The following is a 20,310-nucleotide window of genomic DNA, read 5'->3' on the forward strand; positions in this document are numbered from 1 at the left end:
TGAAGATGTCACATTGGAGGATTTAGTGGATATTCCTATATAAATCATGGAAAACTATTGAAAACTTGAAAGAGCTGAAGTCTCACTCTGGTGATGTAGATAACAGAGATCTGGGACAGCATGGAAGGTATCAAACAGCTTCAAGTTGTGTGATGAAAGAGGTGAGAGAGGAAAACACACCAAAAGGGTGAAGAGCTTAATAAAGACTATGTTGCATGGCGGAAACAGGAAGTTGCGAAGGCAGACTGCTTGAAAGAATGGGGTAAGGAGGAGATGATGGAGATGATGAGTGTACGAGGTGCAGTACTGTTCAAAGAAATTCCGTAAGAGTTGAGTGTCATTTGTATTTGTCTAACAGCTACCTTCAAAGGAAAAGAAAAGAAGCAGGAGAAATTACATTCAATAATACCCCCAACATACTCATATAATTTCAACTTAAAACTAATATAAAAATATTGATGAGATTATACATTTTCATTTGTTAAAAGCACTAGTGAGATTGTTGATTCAGTTATTACTGATGGGCTGGAGAGATGGTTCACTAGCAAAGAGCTCTGTCTGCTCTTCCAGAGGATCCAGGTTTAGTTCCCAGCATCCACAGGATGGCTATAACCACCATCTATAACCATAGGTCCAGGGGATCTGATTCCCCCGTGTGGCCTCCACGACATGCATGTGATACGCAGACATACATGTATCCAGAGTGCCCATATACCTAAATTATTTTTTTAAATAAGCAAGCAAATAAGTAATTTTTATTCTTATGCTTCATACTAAATCTTTGGAGTCAGGCATCTGCAAATAAGCAAATTAATAATTTTTATTCTTATTGCTTCATACTAAATCTCTGGAATCAGGCGTCTGCCTTGTATTTACACATATCCCAATTTAACTAGCTACATTTCAAATCATTTCATAGCTTCCTGTGGTTGGTGGCTATCATGTTGGATAGTAGGTTATTAGAATTGACAGGTTACTCAGCAAGTATCTTAATTAAGATGGTACTAATTCTCACTACACTTTAGGAATTATAGTTCTATATATCTCTCCCTCCCCTAGCCATTTTGTTTAAGCTATTTGAGATTCCAGATTTTCATTTGGTTTTTTTTTTTTTCCAGAACCCCAAACTACCAAGATTTTCAGACATACCCATGATATATCGTTGCAATGCTTGGTGTTGCTGCTGCTCCATTTAATTCTGTTTTACTTACAATTTAATTACCCAAGTCAGTCTGAAGAAACTGTCTTCTTTGTCAGTCTTAAAACTTGTGATTATGAAATACTTTAGTACCGTGTCCTCAAAAACCTTAGGTAAATATGGGATTTAATTCTTCTTCTTTGTGAGTGAAGAGTATACTTTTTCCATTTCCCTGTCTGCGTCGGAACGTTTTCCCCAGTGCTGAAGAGCTGATGTAAACTTGCAGGATTGTCAGTCTTCAGTATATGCTAAAGAATGCAGTACAAAGGGGGGCCCACTTCTATAGAACCCAAGCCAAGGACACTGTGTTCCATCTTTACAATGAAATGCAGATTTCCTATTAAGAAGGCCAATCCATCATTTCAAAAGGTTGAATAGGATGGTGCATTAAAAAAAAACAGCTGCTTAAATTTAGGGCATTGAAAACCATCCAATTTAAAAAAAAATGTTCTCTGGGTCTTAAGCATTTTCATTTGATTATGTATTGGAGAGGGTTTTATTCAATCTAGTCCGGCCTCTTAGAATTCTGCCCGAAAATAGTTGGACAAGTGTTTTAAGTAAGTTGGACTCAGCTCTGATACCTCATTTACTTGAGCACTATATTTTGTTATTTAGCATATCCATGCATTCATGAATAAATTATTAATTTTATACAGGAAATATTGAAATGGGCCCACAGAGCTCCAATCTTGCATGTTTTTCCTAGGCCTCCTCCACTCCCGCTGAGTTTCTTTTATCCTTTTTTCATTGCTTTGAAGACTTTGTTTTTGCCTGAGAGGCCATTTTGTTTTCCAACCAGCTTCCTTCAACTTTGTAGCCCTCCTTTTTTCCACTGTCTTATTTTTGTGGTTAAGCATGGAGTCTTGCTTCTTTTATTTTTGGGGCGGGGGGCAGGGGAGGGAAGTGGCTACTCTGATGTGCTCTGCTTAGTTCTTCCCCAATGCGGGAGCAGAAAAATGGCGAGATCAGTGATATCCCCTGCAATTCAACACCGCACACGCTCTGTGCTCATGAGCCATGAGCTCTCAAGCAGCCTGTATGCTGTAGGAGCAGCAAAGCCCCTAGCAGACATAGATGTGTGGGGCACGGTTCCCATGGTCAACCACAGATGTGTGTCAGAAGTACAGCTATGAGTATGTGCTCCACTGCTCTGTGTCTAGTTCTTCCTCACACAGAGGACTACTGTTTAGCAAGTGATGGTGATGTGACCTGGTAATAGGTTTTTACTAGGCCTCCTAGACTGAGTACTTGTCTCTTACCTGTTATATGGATTGATAGGCATTTATACATTGACCCTGGGCCAGTCCTTAAAAGTGTTTCTGGTAACTCTTAGACATTTGGTGTGTTTCACCAACATGTTTCAGTCACGTTTGCATACCTCACCTTTCCGTCATCCATATTCCATCCATTAAAAGAGAACTTGTGTTAATTAATATTAATCTAATCCTAATGGGCTTTTCTTCTCCAGTGAGTTAAAAAAAAATTCTATGAGTTGCATAAAAGAACCCTTTTGTGGACCTATACTTTATGCTAGACTCAAATGAGGGAAAGGTTTTCTGCGTTTTATCTCAGTTTATGGGGTATTTCATACCAGGGTCCTAGGGCTTCCACACTCCCCTGCCAATGCTGGCTATCAAAACTGCTTAGGCTGCAAATAAAATGTGAAATGAAATCCATCTGGCATTTCTCATTGAATTAGGACCAGAACATTTTTGTTAAATATTAACAGATGGCTAAATTCTTAATATCAGACTAACATTTCAAAACATCTAAGGGGACCCACATGAGGGGGCAAGGATGGAGGAACATGTGTTCTCTCCATCTCAGAGTCCTTCCCGAATACTCCCCTCCCCCACTTTACCCCCACCCTCACACTTTCAACCCATGTGTTCAGAATCACTGGACTCTCCTGTCTCACATAACTTGTGTTCCTTGGTAGCTGGTGCAAAAGTAATGTTTGATGGTGTCAAGGTAATGTAATCAAACGTCATCAAAAGGCACCCAGTTTAGGAAGTGTGCTGTTGTTGGTGCAGTAACCTATTAAAATCTTCTCTTTCTTTCTCACCTCTGAATAACAGGAGAAAGAAAAGAAATACATGCTTCCACTGGACAACCTGAAAGTCCGGGATGTGGAGAAGGGCTTCATGTCCAGCAAGCACGTCTTCGCACTCTTTAACACTGAACAAAGGTAAGATAGTGAAGCAAGCATGTCTTTGCACTCTTTAACACTGAACAAAGGTAAGATAGTGAAGCCATTTTTGTGTTAAGAATCTTTCCCTCACATTTTTTTCATTTTCTTCCCAGTCAGAATCTCAGGTAGCTCAGGCTAGCCTAGAGCTCATTCTGTAGCCCAGGCTGGCCTTGAACTCCTAATCCTTTCACTTCCACCTCCCCCAAGTGTTGGAATTACAGGCAAATGCCACTACATCAGCATTTGTTTTATATTTTTAACAATCCGCTATGGGTTATAGCTTGAAAAGATTAAAACACAGAGTCAGAACAATCTTCAAATCCTGGTTTATACCCTGGTTTTCCAGTAGGTACTGAATACTGAATTCTTGCCAAGTCATTTCTTTCTTTTTTTTTTTTTTTTTTTTTTTTTTTTTTGGTTTTTCGAGACAGGGTTTCTCTGTATAGCTTTGGAGCCTATCCTGGCACTCCCTCTGGAGACCAGGCTGGCCTTGAACTCACAGAGATCCACCTGCCTCTGCCTCCCGAGTGCTGGGATTAAAAGGTGTGTGCCACCAACGCCCGGCTTAAGCCAAATCATTTCTTAAAGATACATTTTACTATCTTATGTTCCTCCTTATCTGGGGTTATTGCTTACAAACTTAGAAATCATCACCAGTGTATTTTTTTGTTGATGTTTTGTTGTTGTTGCTTGTTTTGTTTGCTGGGGAATGGGGAATTGAAACAATCGCACAGAAGGCTAAAAAGATGGTGGATGACCATTTTGTAAGTTAGAAATCATAGTCTCGATGTTCTTTTGACTTTCTTAAGATTACACAGCTCAGAGCTGACCCCAGAGGTGGGAGCTAAGTCAGGACTTCCCCTCTCTTGCATATTCCTCTTGGCACTGATGTTGTTCTCTCCTTCTATTGTTGCTGGAGAGTGTCAAGACTTGACTTGGTGCTAACCATCTACCTTCACTCAGTGCTATGGCTGCTCACTAAAGCTAAACAATGGAATTAAACTACGAACAGATAGAAATGAACTCTAGTCAGACAAAAACAATAAAGGGGTGTTTCTTTGTTTTCCCTCAACTGGAAATATAGGAAAAATCTACTTTGTGTAAGTTCATGAGAAGTGAGTCACCACGTGGCAGGGTCTAATTATTACCCATGTTTCCAGGCTGCATTTTATCTTTATTTAGCAATAAATGAAGTTACTTGATTAGGTTCAGTGAGGAGCCTAGGGTCAATCACACAGTTAATCAAAACAGCAAAAGGAGACTTCTTCCTACATTCCCAGTCAGTTGCTCAGAGTGACTCAGAATACAAAAATACTTGGAAAAACCACAAGAGCAAACCATTTAAAGAATCAAGGGGAAAGAAAATCAAATACCACTCTCCAGTGAAGTATTGAAATGGGATCCCCCCCCCCCCACACACACACGCCCTTTGGAGGACTTGGTATTATTTGAAAGTAGTTTATGTGAAAGAAAAAAAAAACAACTGAAAATGATAATGAATAAAAAGGATTATAGAGCAGCAATATAGAGCAGCTCCACTGGGGTGGAGCTCAGGACTGCTCAGGGTTCTTCTTGGGCCCTGGAGAATCTGAAGATCCCAAAGTCATCATGAGAGTGTGCTATGGGAGAGTTCTATCAAACCAGAAGTCCAACATATTGTAATGCTCCTTCCATCCAGAAGATTTACTTATTGAAGAGCTTGGAACAAGAAGAAATACAACTGTGGGTATTAGAAAGTACAAGAGTCACCAAAGTAATATTTTAGGTTTCAGAAAAACTACATCTTTTGGAATTCTTGAATTCTAAAAAAAGATGCTGAATTCTGCCATTCCCTGGGACATCTGCCAGGACACAGATACCCCAAGTAGCATATCTGCCGTTATCTTTTACTTTGAAATTTTGAGCCCTTTGGATGGTTTTTGTGCTGTCCCAATCTGCCAGGACAGTGTTGCTCATGGGTGTCCCTATTCTGTTTCTGATTTCAAATAGAATTATTTGAAAGGTTTTACATTTAAATTCTTTTAGAAAAGTCCCTTCTCTCAGATGAGGAGCATCCTTGTGTTCCTCTGCCGTAAGGTTTCTGTGTACACTATTTTATCAGTATTTCCACCTACAAGACTATTTGACTTTTCCCTCTATAATCTGCTTGCATAATGTATTAAAAATATTTTTGTAATGATGAATCATCCTTATCTCCTACATTCATAGTAAAACATATGTACTACAAATTCTTAACTTAAAATTGCTAGTATTTTATTGAAGATTTGCAATTATGCTCACAAGAATACTGAACAACAAATACCCTTTGTGTATTTATTTCCCTTGGTATGCCTGAATATCAAGGTTCTTAGTTTCATAAAAATCACATGGCATTAAACCCTAATTGTTCTTTGGAATATTTTGTTTAAAACTGGGATTAACTGTTAATTGGTGTCTTGGTGGAAGTCACTGCTAAAATCATCTCACCTGGAAGGTGTCAGTAAAAGATATTAAGTATTTGAGAATTTCATACATGTATTTTTATCATATTCCCCTGCATTACCTCCCCCAGCTTCTTCCAGATCCATCCCCTACCTCCTCACCTCTTACCAATTTTGTGTAATTTTTTATAAACCGCCAAGTTTAATTTGAGCTGCTCCTGTAAAATGGTTATGGAGCCATTCACTGCAGCATGGTCAACCTACCAGGGGCCACATATCTAAAACCATCTAGCTGTTCTAACCCCAGAAGTCACCAACTGTCAATATCTCCTCAGCTAGGGACTGAGGCTAATGAACAACCACTACTACCAAAAGGTGTTTTTGGCAAGTAGACAGTTAACTCTGACTTAACTATTTAATGATTGTACATTGTAGAGATAGTCTATATTTTATTTGAATCAGTTTATGTAAATTATACTTTTCTAGGAAATTCTCCAATCCATTTATTTTCAAATAAATTAGCTCTAAGTATCTTATTGTTCTCTTATTTTTACATCTCTGGTGTATCTGAGATTTGGCATCTTTATCTCTAATATTAAACAGCACCTCTTTTCACTCCATGATCACACTTGTTGGAGTTTTGAGTTATTTTCAAAGAAATAACTGTTGACTTCTTATTCTTTATTGTGTGCATTCTTCTACTTAAATATTTTTTTTATTTCCTACCATATATCTTCTTCATGTTTCCTTTGTCAGTCCTCATTTGGATGTGTAGCTCATCAGTTGTACCCTTATTGTCTTCGGCTGTTTGCCACAAATATTGGTTATAATATTTTCACCAGCATTCAGTTCTGTTGCTAAGTCTTCTCCATGTTTTTCTCTTCCCTTTGAGTTACTCAGAAATGTGTTTTACGTTTTATAATGCATAGAATTTTATTGTTGTGTTGTTGTTTGTTTCTAACTTAATTGTATTGTGGTCAGAGAATGTGGTCTAGCACATTCTGAATTTTCATAAGTACTTCATGCATGTTTGAGAGCATGTCTTCACTAGTTACAAGTGCAGGTTTCTAGGTCATGCTTGTTGATTGCATTATCTGGTCTATGTTGCTGCTATCTTATTTTCATCCTGACTAATTCAAACTTTCAACAAGGGTATAAGGCAGCTTCTGTATATGACGTTTCTCTAAACTTTAAAATATTACTGTGAATGACACAGAAAAAATCTGGAATGTAGATTACATTCCAGAGAGAGAATTGACAATGGAGACAGTTAAAATTATAAACAACTATGCTCACAACCTCCTTGTTGGGATTTTGATTATTCTAGCAAGTCTGTCCATTGTTGTCTTATTTTTTTGAGGATAAGTTATGCTTTTGTATTCATTAACCTTAGATTTCCTACAGTGAGAGATATGGCTAATAGCTAAGAGTACCTACAGCTCTTGAGAAAAAAACCCAAATTTGGTTCCCAACGCCCGTATCAGGTAGCTCATAACTGCCTGCAACTCCAGCTCTGGGGGATCTAACACCCTATTCTAGCCTCTGTGGGCACTGCACTCATGTGTGCAAATTCACACATAGAGAAACGCATATGCACATACACATAATTAAAATAAAATGTTAACAAACAGAATCCCTAGGGATTTTAAAGAGCAGGGTTTTTTTTAATAGTCTCTTATTTCTCATAATGGTCTTTTTTTTTAAATTTGCTGTATCTTATGTCAATATAGTATATCTTCTGATTAATACTTTCTCAGTCTGCCTTTGTACTTCCTTTGTCCTCAAACTTCATCGATCACCTAGGTTTCTTTATCTTAAACCCATTATGAAATCTTTGGGTGGGGTTAGTGACTTTAGCCCATTTTTGTAATCATCACTGGGTCATTTGAATTTAATTTGAGTATTGTTTTTAATCTTCATTGTGCCTTTTATATGGTGCACCCACACACACACACACACACACACACTTCCTGATCACTTGGTTTATTCTTCTCAGGTTTGGAAGTTTTTATATACTGTGTTTATTCTCTTTCACATTTTTAATAATCTGACCTTACTAATTATCTTGAAGTCATAAGTTAGTCTTTCTAACCATTCTAAAATAATCTGAGACATTTTGATTCCAATAACCCTCTTCTGACTTCCACATTGTTGTTGCCAAGATTTGAATTCCACCTTACTTTTCCACTACTTTAGTCTATAGAATATAGAATATGAGGAGTGTTCAGATTTTCTGGCATGATTACCAAGCAACTTGCTCACCTTTCTTCTTGTGTTAAACCTATGTTTCCTTTGGGTTTTGTTCAAACTGAAGTAATCCTGAAGAAATCCTCTCAGTAGTTGCTACTTTGTTAAATTCCTCAGGTTGGTGTTTGCTTTCTTTAAAATGTGTGTATTTTGGCCTTGTGGTGGAATAGTGCTATCACTGGATAGTAAACTACAAACGGACCATCGTTCTGTCCCATTGTTGAAGGTCTTTCTCCTCTAGGACATACTTCAGTCATTCTCTGGAGAGGCCGGCTGTCAGTCCTTTTGTTGTTCCATTTTAAAGCTAATCTGTATTTTCCTACCAGTTCATTTTAAGGATCTCTTTTTTTCTTAGTATTCTGAAACTTAAGTATAATTTGTTTGTATGGCTATATGCTGTTTTGTGTTTCCTGCTTGAGATTCATTGTATTCCTTAATTCTGACGGCTCATGACTTTTCACAAATCTGAGATTTTAAGTTTGTTGTCTCTTTTCTTGCACCAGGTTCTTTCTTTTGGGGCCACCAACCAGCTCCCAGATGATGACATGGAGACTTATTTATTAGTTTTGAATGCTTGGCCTAGCTTAGATTAATTTCTGTCTAGCTCTTTTAACATAACCTGTTTCTCTTTAGCTACCTTTTGCTTTGATGCTTTTTACCTTCTTTTCTTTCTGCCTGCATAGCTTTCTTTCCTGCTGTCTCTATGTCTGTCTGTCCGGGAGATGCCTGGCTTCTGGCCCCAGGCATCTCCTTTATTTTCTCCTCCTCTTGTCTCATTCTTCTTCTCAAGCCTAGATTCTTCCTCTATTTAGTCTCTCTGCCCACTGGCCCCACCTATCCTTTCTCTGCCTAGCTATTGGCCATTCAACTATTTATTAGACCAATCAGGTACCTTAGACAGGCAAAATGAAACAGATGCAACACATCTTTACATAATTAAACACACACCCTTACATTGTTAACAAAGACACCTTTACACAGTTAAAGTAATATTCCACAGCATTCTTCCCTTCTTGTTTCTCTTTACAAATCCCATATAGATACATGCTAGAGAATTTTTGACTTTTTTCCCATGTATTGAACTCTCCATTCATGCGCTGCATATCTCTTAGTGTGTTGTAGTACTTCACTTTTTTGGCACCATTTTCCAGTTTAATTGACTCATTTTTGCTCAGTAATTTGCCAGTTATTTTTCTTTGGTAGGGGACTAGTTTTTTTCCAATTCTTTTTTTTTTTTTTTTTTTTTTTGGCCTAAGGATGTGACCTGTGGAGGGTCCTGAGTCTCATTTAAGTCCCAAAGTACTGTTTCCTATCCTCTCAAGGATATTGGCCACCTTTGCATTTCTGAAATGAATGTCATCCAACAGCAAAAATGGAAAAAGACTTGTTTTCCTTTTGGTGGGGTAGTGCTGGGGAGATGGTAGGGTCTTTTTTTTTTCTTTTTTCATTTGGTAAGAGCTTAGATTTAATAATGCTTTTAAATTTTAGATGTCGTATGGGAAAGAAGTTTTAAAACGTTCTTTCAGTCACCTTGGTTGAAAAGATGAGTTTTTCATTACCATATGATCACAGAAACACAAAACTGTGTTCCTGACTTCTGCTAGGGATAAGGGCTATAGTAACATGGAAGGCCAGTCAGGGCAGCAGGATCTGTACAGACCAATAGGAAAGATGATGAGTCCCTCATTCTCGCATATCTTCCGATTCTATTGTGGTACCCATTCCCAAGTGTCTATTAAGCAGTTCTTCGTCATCAGCCATGTATCTCAGTATCGGTACTCTAAATGAAACACGGGGTGTGATTGTGTTTTGTTGACATTTTCAATTGTCAGTGAGTGTCCTATAGATCCATTTTCTACTGGTCAATAAATACATAAATAAAATACAAAGCAAAATGTAGTCTGGTTAAGAAACTAGCACATGAAAACAAAAATGGACTACAGTGTGTCTGGTCACATTCAACCTGTGCAAATGATAGTGTGTATGCCTCTCTAGTGGTTACACTGCAGTACTGGAGGAACAAGGAGCAAAGGATGGACCCACAATCAATACTGTTAGCATTAAAGCAGGTGGCCTTTTAGTGGCTCACATCATGAATGGGCATAGAGGAAACAGAGAAGACTGTCCCAAAGATAAAGTAGCATAAGTCAAAGCAGTTGATGGGAAATGCTGCCTAGTCTGCTGCCCACCTTTTCTGAAGAACCTAAGTTCAAAGGAAAGGGAAGTACAGTGACAAAAACATAAACATTCCTCTTCTGTTTCTCAAGGTTCATCAACTTCGGCCTACCTTGTAAGCATATGGGCCTTGATGCTCCAAGTAAAGAAGCAGCCATCTATTTGTGTATTTATTGAGGTCCATCTATCAGCTGCTCCTCAGTCATCTTTTCCCACTTGTACTGATGCTGAGGCTATATTGCTAAGCTTGCTTTCTTCTGAAAGAAGACATTACAGCAATGGCAGTGTTCTTCTTTGCCTTTAGATCAGTGGTTCCCAACCTGTGTGTCACAACCTCTTGAGGGGGTAGCCTAAGACCATCATAAAACATAGATATTTGCATTACGATTCATAACTGTAGCAAAATGGCAGTTATGAAGTAGCAACAAAAATAATTGTATGGTTGGGGTCACCACAGCATGAGGAACTGTACTAAAGGGTTGCAGTGTTGGACAGGTTGAGAACCACTGCTCTAGCTGGCTAGCTCGATTAATTTAGAGAAAGGTCCTCTAGGCATTTCTCTTTCTTTTCTATTTGTCACTCCTGTCTTCTATAACAACACACCCACAGAAGGCTGAAGGTTAGGAGTCCCCGTGGAATTGCCAAAGCTGGTAACTGAGTAGGCTGCTAAAGTATCATGACTTGCTACCATTTCCTGGGGCTTTAGAGCTAGTCTTGTTTGTCCTCCTTTCCTTATAGGTTGAAGGTTTACCATCTTAAGACGTAGGTGTCTTACCATCACAGAGCCAGAACCATGCCCCAGATCCAATTTCTCCTCGCTGCTTCTGACACTAGTTTAAATGTTGACTGTGGAGAGTCAACTGGAACCCTGTAGATGCCTTTAACTAGACTTGTCCATGAAGGAAAGCAATAAACAGTTTTTAACTTCTTGTGCAGACTCTGCAGTTTGCTCTTGGGTCTTACACATGTCCATAGAATGCTTTTAGTCTCCTTTTTAAAGCCCTGTGTGGAACTGGCCTACCTTCCTGCTACACAGTTCCTAAAATACGGCTTTGGCCCTTGCCGGTGATGCTGCAGCACGAGTGTTAGGGGCTCATTCCCTTGCTATTTCAGCTCTCCACGAGAGAGTTTAAAGCAGTTTCTCTGCGGCCCCACTTCATCAGGTGTGTGGGAATCAATACATTTAACATCCCTTTTTAAAAAGCCTTCAGTGTCCTAGTGAATTAATATGGTCTTTTTGCGTCTGGTGACCAGATTTTAGAGCCATTCTAAACAGGGCTCCAGTGCTGAGAGTTTTATGAATGGAAGGACTTGTTACTAGTCACAGCGACTCCAGTGCTTGAGGAGAGCAAACTTCACACCCCGGCTGGTTTATTCTACCTAAGCAGCAGGTAAGGATGTGCTGTTCCCAGCCATCATCTGGCTCTTTCAAAGATGATGTCTTAAATACCTGGGGTGCAGACCTCCCTGATCCCTCATAATACTCTGTTCTCATATTTATTGCCTCACCATACATCACAAGTTCAATCTGAGTGAGAGGATTCCTAACCTTCACGGTGGCATGGTCTAAACCACGGATTGGAATGTTCCCTCGGGTTTTGTTCCATTTGATTTTGCTAGGAATGCCATGCTTCCTCTCAGGGGAAGTGTGTCTGCATAATGGCCTCTCTGTGCCGGTCTTCACCCTCCCCAGGCAGGCCTTCAGCTTGAAGGTCATGCTAAGGCCCATTTGGTCCCAGGTATGTCAGCTCTGGTAGCCAGCTGAAATCTGTTTCTGTCTAACAGGGTGGTAGGGCAGTCACACAGTATTTTCTGAACCCTCCTTGGGGTTGTCAAGTTTTGTTTTCTTTTAAAATAAGGCGTTCTTTCTTTGACACTGCTTTGTAGCTTGGGCTCAGGATACGGTTTATTAATAACACCAAGTATTTCCATTGGATTCCTCCCCCTTTTTCCTATAGAAAGTGATTTTTAGGATATCTCACTGCTCCACTTTGTCCCCAGCTTGTTGTTGACACCCAATAAATGTCAAAGAATGCTGTCCTGTAGTTACTGCACACTCTTTAGGTGTTTCGAAAAGAATCGCCCTTTATTCTCATTGTTGGATGGTGGGTGTATTTTTCCACTTGTTAGTTGAAAATGAGGTTGGGGTCAGGTTTACCCATTATATACCTTTATGGCTGTGTTTCTATATTAAGACATGCTTCGTGTTTAAGCTGCTTGTGAAAATGCTAAATTAAACAAATATGCTGGGCAGAGAATGGCACACAATGCCTGCTCCATGTTTCACATAGACGTGGTTGAATGCCAGGTCTCCTTTAGAAAGGAAGCAGTGACTCTTCTCTAAGTCAGGAGGGCAAATGCTCAGAGTTGGAATTTTAGTAGGTCCACACATGTCTCACTTACTCTGGATTAAAAAAAAATGAAAGATTACGTAAGGAATTCTGTGCAGTTATGCTTGTGTTAAGACGAAAGACACATGGTGAAGTAGTTTCTATTCTACTGTTCTTGAAACAATGCTTAAGGCATTGCTTTCTGCTTCAGAGTGTTGTTCATTGTTTGTGGTCCGATTCCAGATAAGTTGTCTGAGTCAGATGAAGATTCATTCTGACACACTGACAAATGAGATGGTGTATTACCACACCTTTCCCACGAAGGGTGGGTAGGTGGATCATCTTTTCCATAGGGATGTTTGTAATCATGTCTAACCATGAGTATCTGGTGAACGAAACAGTGAATTAGTTAGGTAGTAGAAACTCTTAGTAATTATTAATGTTATAAAGAATGTATGTGTTATAAAGACCTATATAGTTCTTTGTACTCTTTCTGTAACAGCTTGGAATATATGAATACTGAATACACACACACACACACACACACACACACACACACACACACACACACACACACACACACACACACACACCCTAAGTATAAGACCATCTGACTTGTGATGTTCCAGGAGAGAACATTATAGTCAGGTGTCAGTAGTGTCCCTACCAGAAACCTAAACAGTGTGTTTAACGGCTGGAGAGCCTGAGTAGGCATTTTAACAAGTGACACTTCTTTCTGATTTTAAGACAAATGGCATGATAAAGTAATTCAAATATTGTTACAGGTTTCACCACTTGGCTACTGTCCATGGAGACGAGTCTTACCTTGTTTATTGATTTGATCCTAGGGCTGCTCAGTGCAATTCTTAGCCATTTGAGAGTTCAATAGCTTGAAGTCCTCTCCTGTTACATGGAAAAGATACAAATGTTACCACTTGCTAACAAAGAAGAAGTCTGTCAGTCAACCTAGATGCCCAGAAACTCAGCGCTAGTACACGGGAAATAGAAATATTGCTCTCCAATAGGAAGTATAAGAGCTTGAAGACAAAGGAAAATATTTCCTTTCAAAATAAAAAGTTGGGCCTTTTCAATTACATACCATGTAATTGATGTTCAAATCAGAACAAAATCCTAAGACAGTGCCCTTAAAATAATCTTCACAGTATAGACATTGTATTATAAACTGCTTCAATCCTATTCTTATCATTTACTTCCACTATTCATTTAAAGATGTTACTCTTTAAATATTAACATCTAGACAATGCATTATAAAAATTCCTCATTTAACTCTAACCAGGTACTAAACCTACTGTTTTCTTTTCCACCCCACAGTGCTGGGAATAGAACCCAGTGCTTGTACATGTTAGGCAAGTGACCTCCCACTGTGATACAATCCCAGCCCTGAGCTTTCTTTTTGTTTTATTTATTTATTTTTTGAAGGGGATCCAAAAGACAGGATTTTCATTCTCTCATCCTGGATTTTCCCTTCTATCCTCTGCTGTGACAGTCAATTCACAGGAGTCAGAGGTCCTTGCAGACTGTCTGTGACTGACAACATTAATTTCACTCAACCTAGGTAGACAAACACTGTTTTCTTTTGTTGGGGAGTTAGATGTTTAGCAAATCAAAGAAAGATCATTTTATTCCTCCAGGCCATACCCTTTGCTCAGCCCCCACACTGTAGCTCAGCTGCTATAGTGTGCACCCTGGTCCTGGGCATCATGAGAGTTTCTCAGTTTCTACTACTTCAAAATTTCTCTTTATGGGTGACTCTGGTTATGAAATTCTATCATTAGGAAATCCTAGGTGCTGCAGAGGGTGTCAGAGAAGGGGTTTTCAAAGGGAGAGCCTTAAGGGATATGTAGTTAGAAAGCCAAAATTAACTGCCCACTGGATTTATTTCATTCACCAACTATCCCAAGAGAAAAATCAAATATGATCTGATGATACTTTTGTGAACCAAGCCAGTGACAATTGATTTCACAGCTAAGATAAATTCTCATGAAAAGCTCCGTAATTGATTGAGTATGAAATGTCTGTGGATTGAAGCAATGAATTGAAATTCTTCTCTTATTGGTTTTCAAATTAAAGTCTGAAATGAAATAGGAGCATGATCTTTGCTTGGATAACTGTTTCTGGCTTTACTGGCAGGAGGAATACTAAGTATGTGCTTTAGGGCTTTCTGAAATTTCATCAAAATGCTTTGGAAGGCTTCTTTGTGCCCCAGACACCTATGGGTGGTGTGTATCTCTTTTTTCTAGGGAATTAAGCATTGTTTTCCCCCACAGCCATTTGTGCTTGAAATGAAACAATTGATAGACTCAATAAGCAACCTAGAATCAGTCCCTTCCTCCCAAGGACTTAGGATGGAGTTGTGTCTTATGCTGCTGGGGATGTGAGTCGAAGTGTCTGAGGCCCTGATGTTCAGAGGGTTTTCATCCAAAGGCTATGGTGATGAATGAGCCCAACGTGGCTGTGAAGTTCAAGAACAAAAAGAAAATATATCCTTCGCAGCAAGTTTGCTTTTCTTCTAGGGTTTCAGAACACATTGTTCTCTCCCCACCTATTTCCCAGAATTATTTGCTGGTGGGCACCCCCACCCCCACCCCCTACATACACACTATCTTCTTCAAACAAACACTGCAGCTTGAGACTTGAGTGTACCTCCACTTAAGAAGCATAAAACAGCACCAGCCAATGCTTATTAATGATAGGGCAACAATCATATTTGTACACATGCTACAGAACAATGTATGAGTGGTTCTAAAACACATCCTGGACATGGGCTGATATCACAGGAAGCTTCAGGAAAAGTCCCACATTGAAAGACATTGACACAAAGGGTCAATCTTTAAAAATGTGGCTGGCTGTTCATAAATTATATTGGATTTCTATATTAAAGATTTAGTTTATTCTTCTTGAAGACTCATGAGTTATTCTAAAGGAACAAAAAGGGGGTCAAGGTCTGAACTGGCTTGCCTTAGGCTTTTATTTTAAATAAAATTCATTCTAGTTATTTATTAGAAGGGTTGATTTAAAAGAACTTGTGTGCAGGAGCTCCAATTCAGGCAGTGTGGCTTGTGGCAGCATGGCACCCCCAGGTTGAGGCCATCAGAGAGGTGATCGAGGGGTCAGGTGTTTGAGTCAGTGCCTTGAGTAAAGAACTTCAGAAGTGAATGGTAGGATTCAGAAAGTTCCATAGCTGGGTCTAGTCTGAAGGAATTTTCTGAATACCCCACGTCCTTTGGCAATCACGGAAGGCCTCCCAACTAAGGGCATTTTTAGTGACAATTGGAATAATCCAGTTTTAAGAGATGACCTGCAAAACACTGTCCAACGGTCTACCTGTCAAAGAGAATAAAATGGTATCAAACAGTAGAATAAGCATAAAAATGCCAAAGGGGACTAATCTTCAAGCCCACTGCTATTTAAATCATTGGCAGAAGAATAATGGGTCCATGGTTCTCTCTGGCAGATAAAATCTTTCCTCCCATCACCAGTGTGACCTACACTGTCCTGCATTACCAAAGTTGACACTTGCCCAGGACTCCTCAGTGTGGAAAGAATAAACAGGCTTTATGCTTACATGCCCACAGCTGTGGGAGGATCACTGGTCCACCCCCAATCAAGTACTCATTGTAAACCCAACTTTAAAAGCAGCAATTTGTGAGCCAGGATTCTTTTCTATGACTTAACATTTCATATGCAATCTATTTTATTTTCTGTTAGCTACTTTATGGTAGTGTCAACATATCCATAAAGAATGTTCTTAGAGGCCATACCTTCTGAGAAAAAAAAAAAACTTGCTATGGAAATCCCAACCATATATCTTGCTTAAATGATAGTAGCCTGCTTCGGTTTGCTGTATTCCTGGGGAAACTCCTTGCACGTGTAATTAATTTTAATTAACACAGAGAGGCTCAGCAAAGGGAACTGACATGGCATACACTTTGGTAGAAAATGTTAGTCACACTTCATGTTAACTCCAAGCAGATGCATGGTTTCATAAAGAAAATATTTACAAAGTCTAGATGCAATGAGTGTTTCCCCTATCCTCTCTTTTTTTCCCGATCTTGAAACTGCCTGTGTTTATATCTTGGATTCTGGGGAAAGCACTCTGCATCTGCAGGAAGATGTTCCCCAAAAAATGTGACACTAAAGGGTAGTTTTCATTATTCAGCTCTATCTTTACTTTCAGTGTCTATGTTAAATCCATACCTCACTACAATCACTTATAGGCCTGAGTATGACTGATGTGGGGTTTATACAATGAGGTGATAAACTGGAGTCCTTTGAATATTAAAAAATGGTTTTGCTTTAGAGAATATTAAGTCCTTCAGTCTGTGTGTGTGAGAGACAGAGCATGTGTGTGATGTGTGTACACACGTGGTGTGTGTGTGTGTGTGTGTGTGTGTGTGTGTGTGTGTGTGTGTGTGTGTACATTTTAACCAGTAAATTAACTTAGAGCTCTCAGTGTGTTTGATGCTTCTGGGAAGATTAAAACAAGATCTGTATCAATAACTCCTCAGTTTTTTGTCTAGGTACCCTTTTCACTCAGAATTTATTAATGACCCCTGAAAGCTTTTGTGTACATTTTATGACTTTTGTCAGGAACTTTGTGAGCCTACTGACTTCACATTGTCACCTGAAATTGACTTTTGCACATAGTAGGAACATTACCCAGCAGACTTGGCAGATGCTAACCTCAGAAAGTCATTTGACAAACATCTGTCAGCTTGCCATCAGCTAGAGCCATCATTAGGAAATAAAAATGAGAAAAATTTTAAATACTAATTAATTCACTTAAAAGTAGCCATTTCATATTAACACAAATAGTATGTTTTTAATGGAAAAATACTTTTAAAATTAGTGAGAAAAGTGGCATTGTTTTTACAATCCTGGAAACCTCTTTAATGTGTGCCATAACCTAACACAGCTGGATTCTTGTATCGGATTCTGCTTTTAATCTGTTACAATATGTTGTTTTGGTTGAAATATATGGAGGAAAAAAATCTGGCCTGATATAAATCTATAGTTGGAAAGTGAAAGAGTATTTAATAACTTTTCCAGATAATTGTGGGTTTTCCACTTTGATACTGCACCAAATCTCAACGAATGGTACTTTCTCAAGTTAGTAGCACTGTAGTTTGACATTCCACCAGTTAAGCTTGTGCTTTGCTATCTGCATACATCAGTCTGCTGTGCAGTCTAAGTTGATGCTTCACTTCAGAGTAATTTTCTAATTTCATACACAGCTGTCACTTGGAAAACACTGTCTCACTAGTTTATAAATGCCTTCCAAGTGTTTATACATTGTGCCATACTGTATTTAAGAATAGTGTTCATTATTATCATGACCAATCTTACTGGTAATGGGGAAACTGTCAAGCTGTGGTGACAGCTATCAGGTTTCCAATGTTTTAATTCCAGACCTTATCACTGGCCACAGATGGTGTTGGGCATTTTCCTTCAAATGACAGGCTCTTTTTGTTTATTTTTAAAATAATGACTGCCTGTCCCAAATTCAAGTTTTAGAAACCATGGATGGACTGTTAGTATTTCAAGCAAAACTGGAATCTTACCAGTAAAGCAGCTCGTTCAGTTCAGTCCCACAGGTGAAAAACTGGGGACAACTGGGGAACAGGAGTGCTTATACATAACCTGTTCTGTGAAATTTAGTATCAAATTTAATGTATAGGACAGGTTAACATATTAGCCTACACATATGAATTCATTCCCTAACTAAACTGAATTATTATCCAGAATATATTAATATATTCCAATTTAACCTATTGATTTGATAGTAGTAAACTTTTCATCAGAATACACGGAAGCAAAGCCGGTACAGCTCTGTGATGTGCCTTGCTTCGTGCTATAGTGTCCCCTGCTTTGCAGTAAACTTTTCATCAGAATACACGGAAGCAAAGCTGGGACAGCTCTGTGATGTGCCTTGCTTCGTGCAATAGCATCCGCTGCTTTGCAGAATCGGTGTTGCTACATTTATTGTACAATAAGCCATCAATTTCTTTAAATCTACACTTTGAATGTAGGACTTGTGGTTTTGATAAGCTTTCTCATAAATAAAGATCTTCAAGCATTAGTTAGTACTGACAACAGACAAATGCAGACACCTCTCATGTTTGTTCATTTTCAAACAAAAGCACAATTCTGCAAGTAATATTTTTAACTTGTGTTTTATGGTAGCAACAAGTCTCTAATTAGAAAACACAAACTATGTTATCAGGAAGTGACGGTGATTTCTTCATACTGACTTTTTATTTTTAATCCAGCAGGATCTTAGCCACTTTACAAAGCTTCCTTGGGGTGTCAGTTGCAATGGGTACTCTGGCTGATCCCTGAAGTTTCTTCCCCAGCTCTTTCATTTCTGTTCTGCCAAGCTCTAAGGCACATTGCCAGTCAGATAGCATGGCTATTTCTACAATATTTGATTGCTTTGAAAATTGATCTTTAATGATTGGTTTAAAAATGATCCTACAATTTAACTGGCAGTATAGTGACATTCAGTTGCATCAGGAAGAGTAAATTAAAGACTCTGTGCATCCAAAAGATTCACAAGGTAACCCTTGATCTCAGTTTTGTTTTAGATTAGTAGGTTAGTCCTGTTTCTTTTGAATGATATTTTTTGCTCCTTGGGACAGGGCAATCTTAGGTAATTTACTCTCCTTCCCAGCATCATTAGAGGAAGCTATGGTCACCCAGGGTAGAGAAAATTAGTCTTCCCATTGTCTTCCTATTGGTAAACCACCGAGTCACCTTTTAAAAAATAATAGACACACAATTTTTATAAAATTTTAAAGAGTGGGAATTTTAGGTTGAAGTAATGAAAAACAAGACAAGCACACATGCTCCTTGTGTTTCCACACATTCACAAGGGAACTTGTAGAATTTGACGTGATTTCTTAGATGATAATGAAGCATAAAAGTCATGGTAGTGCAACTAAAGTATGTGTTTAAAACAACAGAAGTATTGAGAACAAATGTGTCGACCTCTAGCCATGTACATGCCTGCCATTAAAAGTTCTACACAACACAAGCATCTGTAAGTTCACCTTCTGCTGATTGGTTAAGTGATGATATCATCACATGCTATATAACTTTTAGAAAACTCCCTTGTATGCTTAAACAAGATGAAAGTGAAAAATCAAGCTAATTTGATGAAAACTCCCTTGACCTTGAAAAGGCTTTGGAAGGTCCTGGAAGAATCAAAGGACTGTCACTCGCATCACTATGAAGCGGCACTTAGGCAGCACATGACATAATGATTTAGAGGTGTCACCTCAGCTTAACAATCATTTTCATATCTTTAAGGGATATGAAACCTATTGCATAAGTTGGTCTGGTTTTATTTCTCTTGGCTTTGAAAAATTATAAACGCACTGGGTACCAAACTGGACTTCAATATGTCTCCTACATGTTCTTTAAAACACATGGTGAAGACAGACACATCTGGAAAGTCAAACTCATTTCAGGCAAGGTATCAGAGGTGTTTATCTTAGCAACCAAAAGCTGCCACTCAACCCTCTCCAACTCACCCCAAACAAAAGAACCAAATAATGGTAGACTTCACAGAGCATTTGTTTTCTTTCTTATTTACCATTTCTCTTTTAATTGTGGTACAGATGAAGGTGGGTGCAAGAGAAAATGGTCAGATAGCTCAAGCTTGAAAAAGAGAAAGATGTGGTGCCAGTGTGTTGAAAAGGATTCAGGGAAATAAGGATATGACTAATG

General features: G+C 38.8%; 1 protein-coding gene across 4 annotated transcripts in view; it reads left to right on the forward strand.

The window, feature by feature from the left end:
- The window catches only part of Dnm3 (dynamin 3), a 473,687-nt gene that overhangs the window by 340,299 nt on the left and 113,078 nt on the right, over window positions 1-20,310 (forward strand). For all 4 annotated transcript variants that reach the window (XM_027417219.2, XM_035445648.1, XM_027417220.2 and 1 more), the window contains one exon: window positions 3,277-3,386. In XM_027417219.2, coding sequence (XP_027273020.1) covers window positions 3,277-3,386 — 110 coding nt within the window. The remainder of the gene's footprint in view (window positions 1-3,276; window positions 3,387-20,310) is intronic.

The sequence above is a fragment of the Cricetulus griseus genome, chromosome 5 (genome assembly GCF_003668045.3).
Source record: "Cricetulus griseus strain 17A/GY chromosome 5, alternate assembly CriGri-PICRH-1.0, whole genome shotgun sequence".
Taxonomy (NCBI): domain Eukaryota; kingdom Metazoa; phylum Chordata; class Mammalia; order Rodentia; family Cricetidae; genus Cricetulus; species Cricetulus griseus.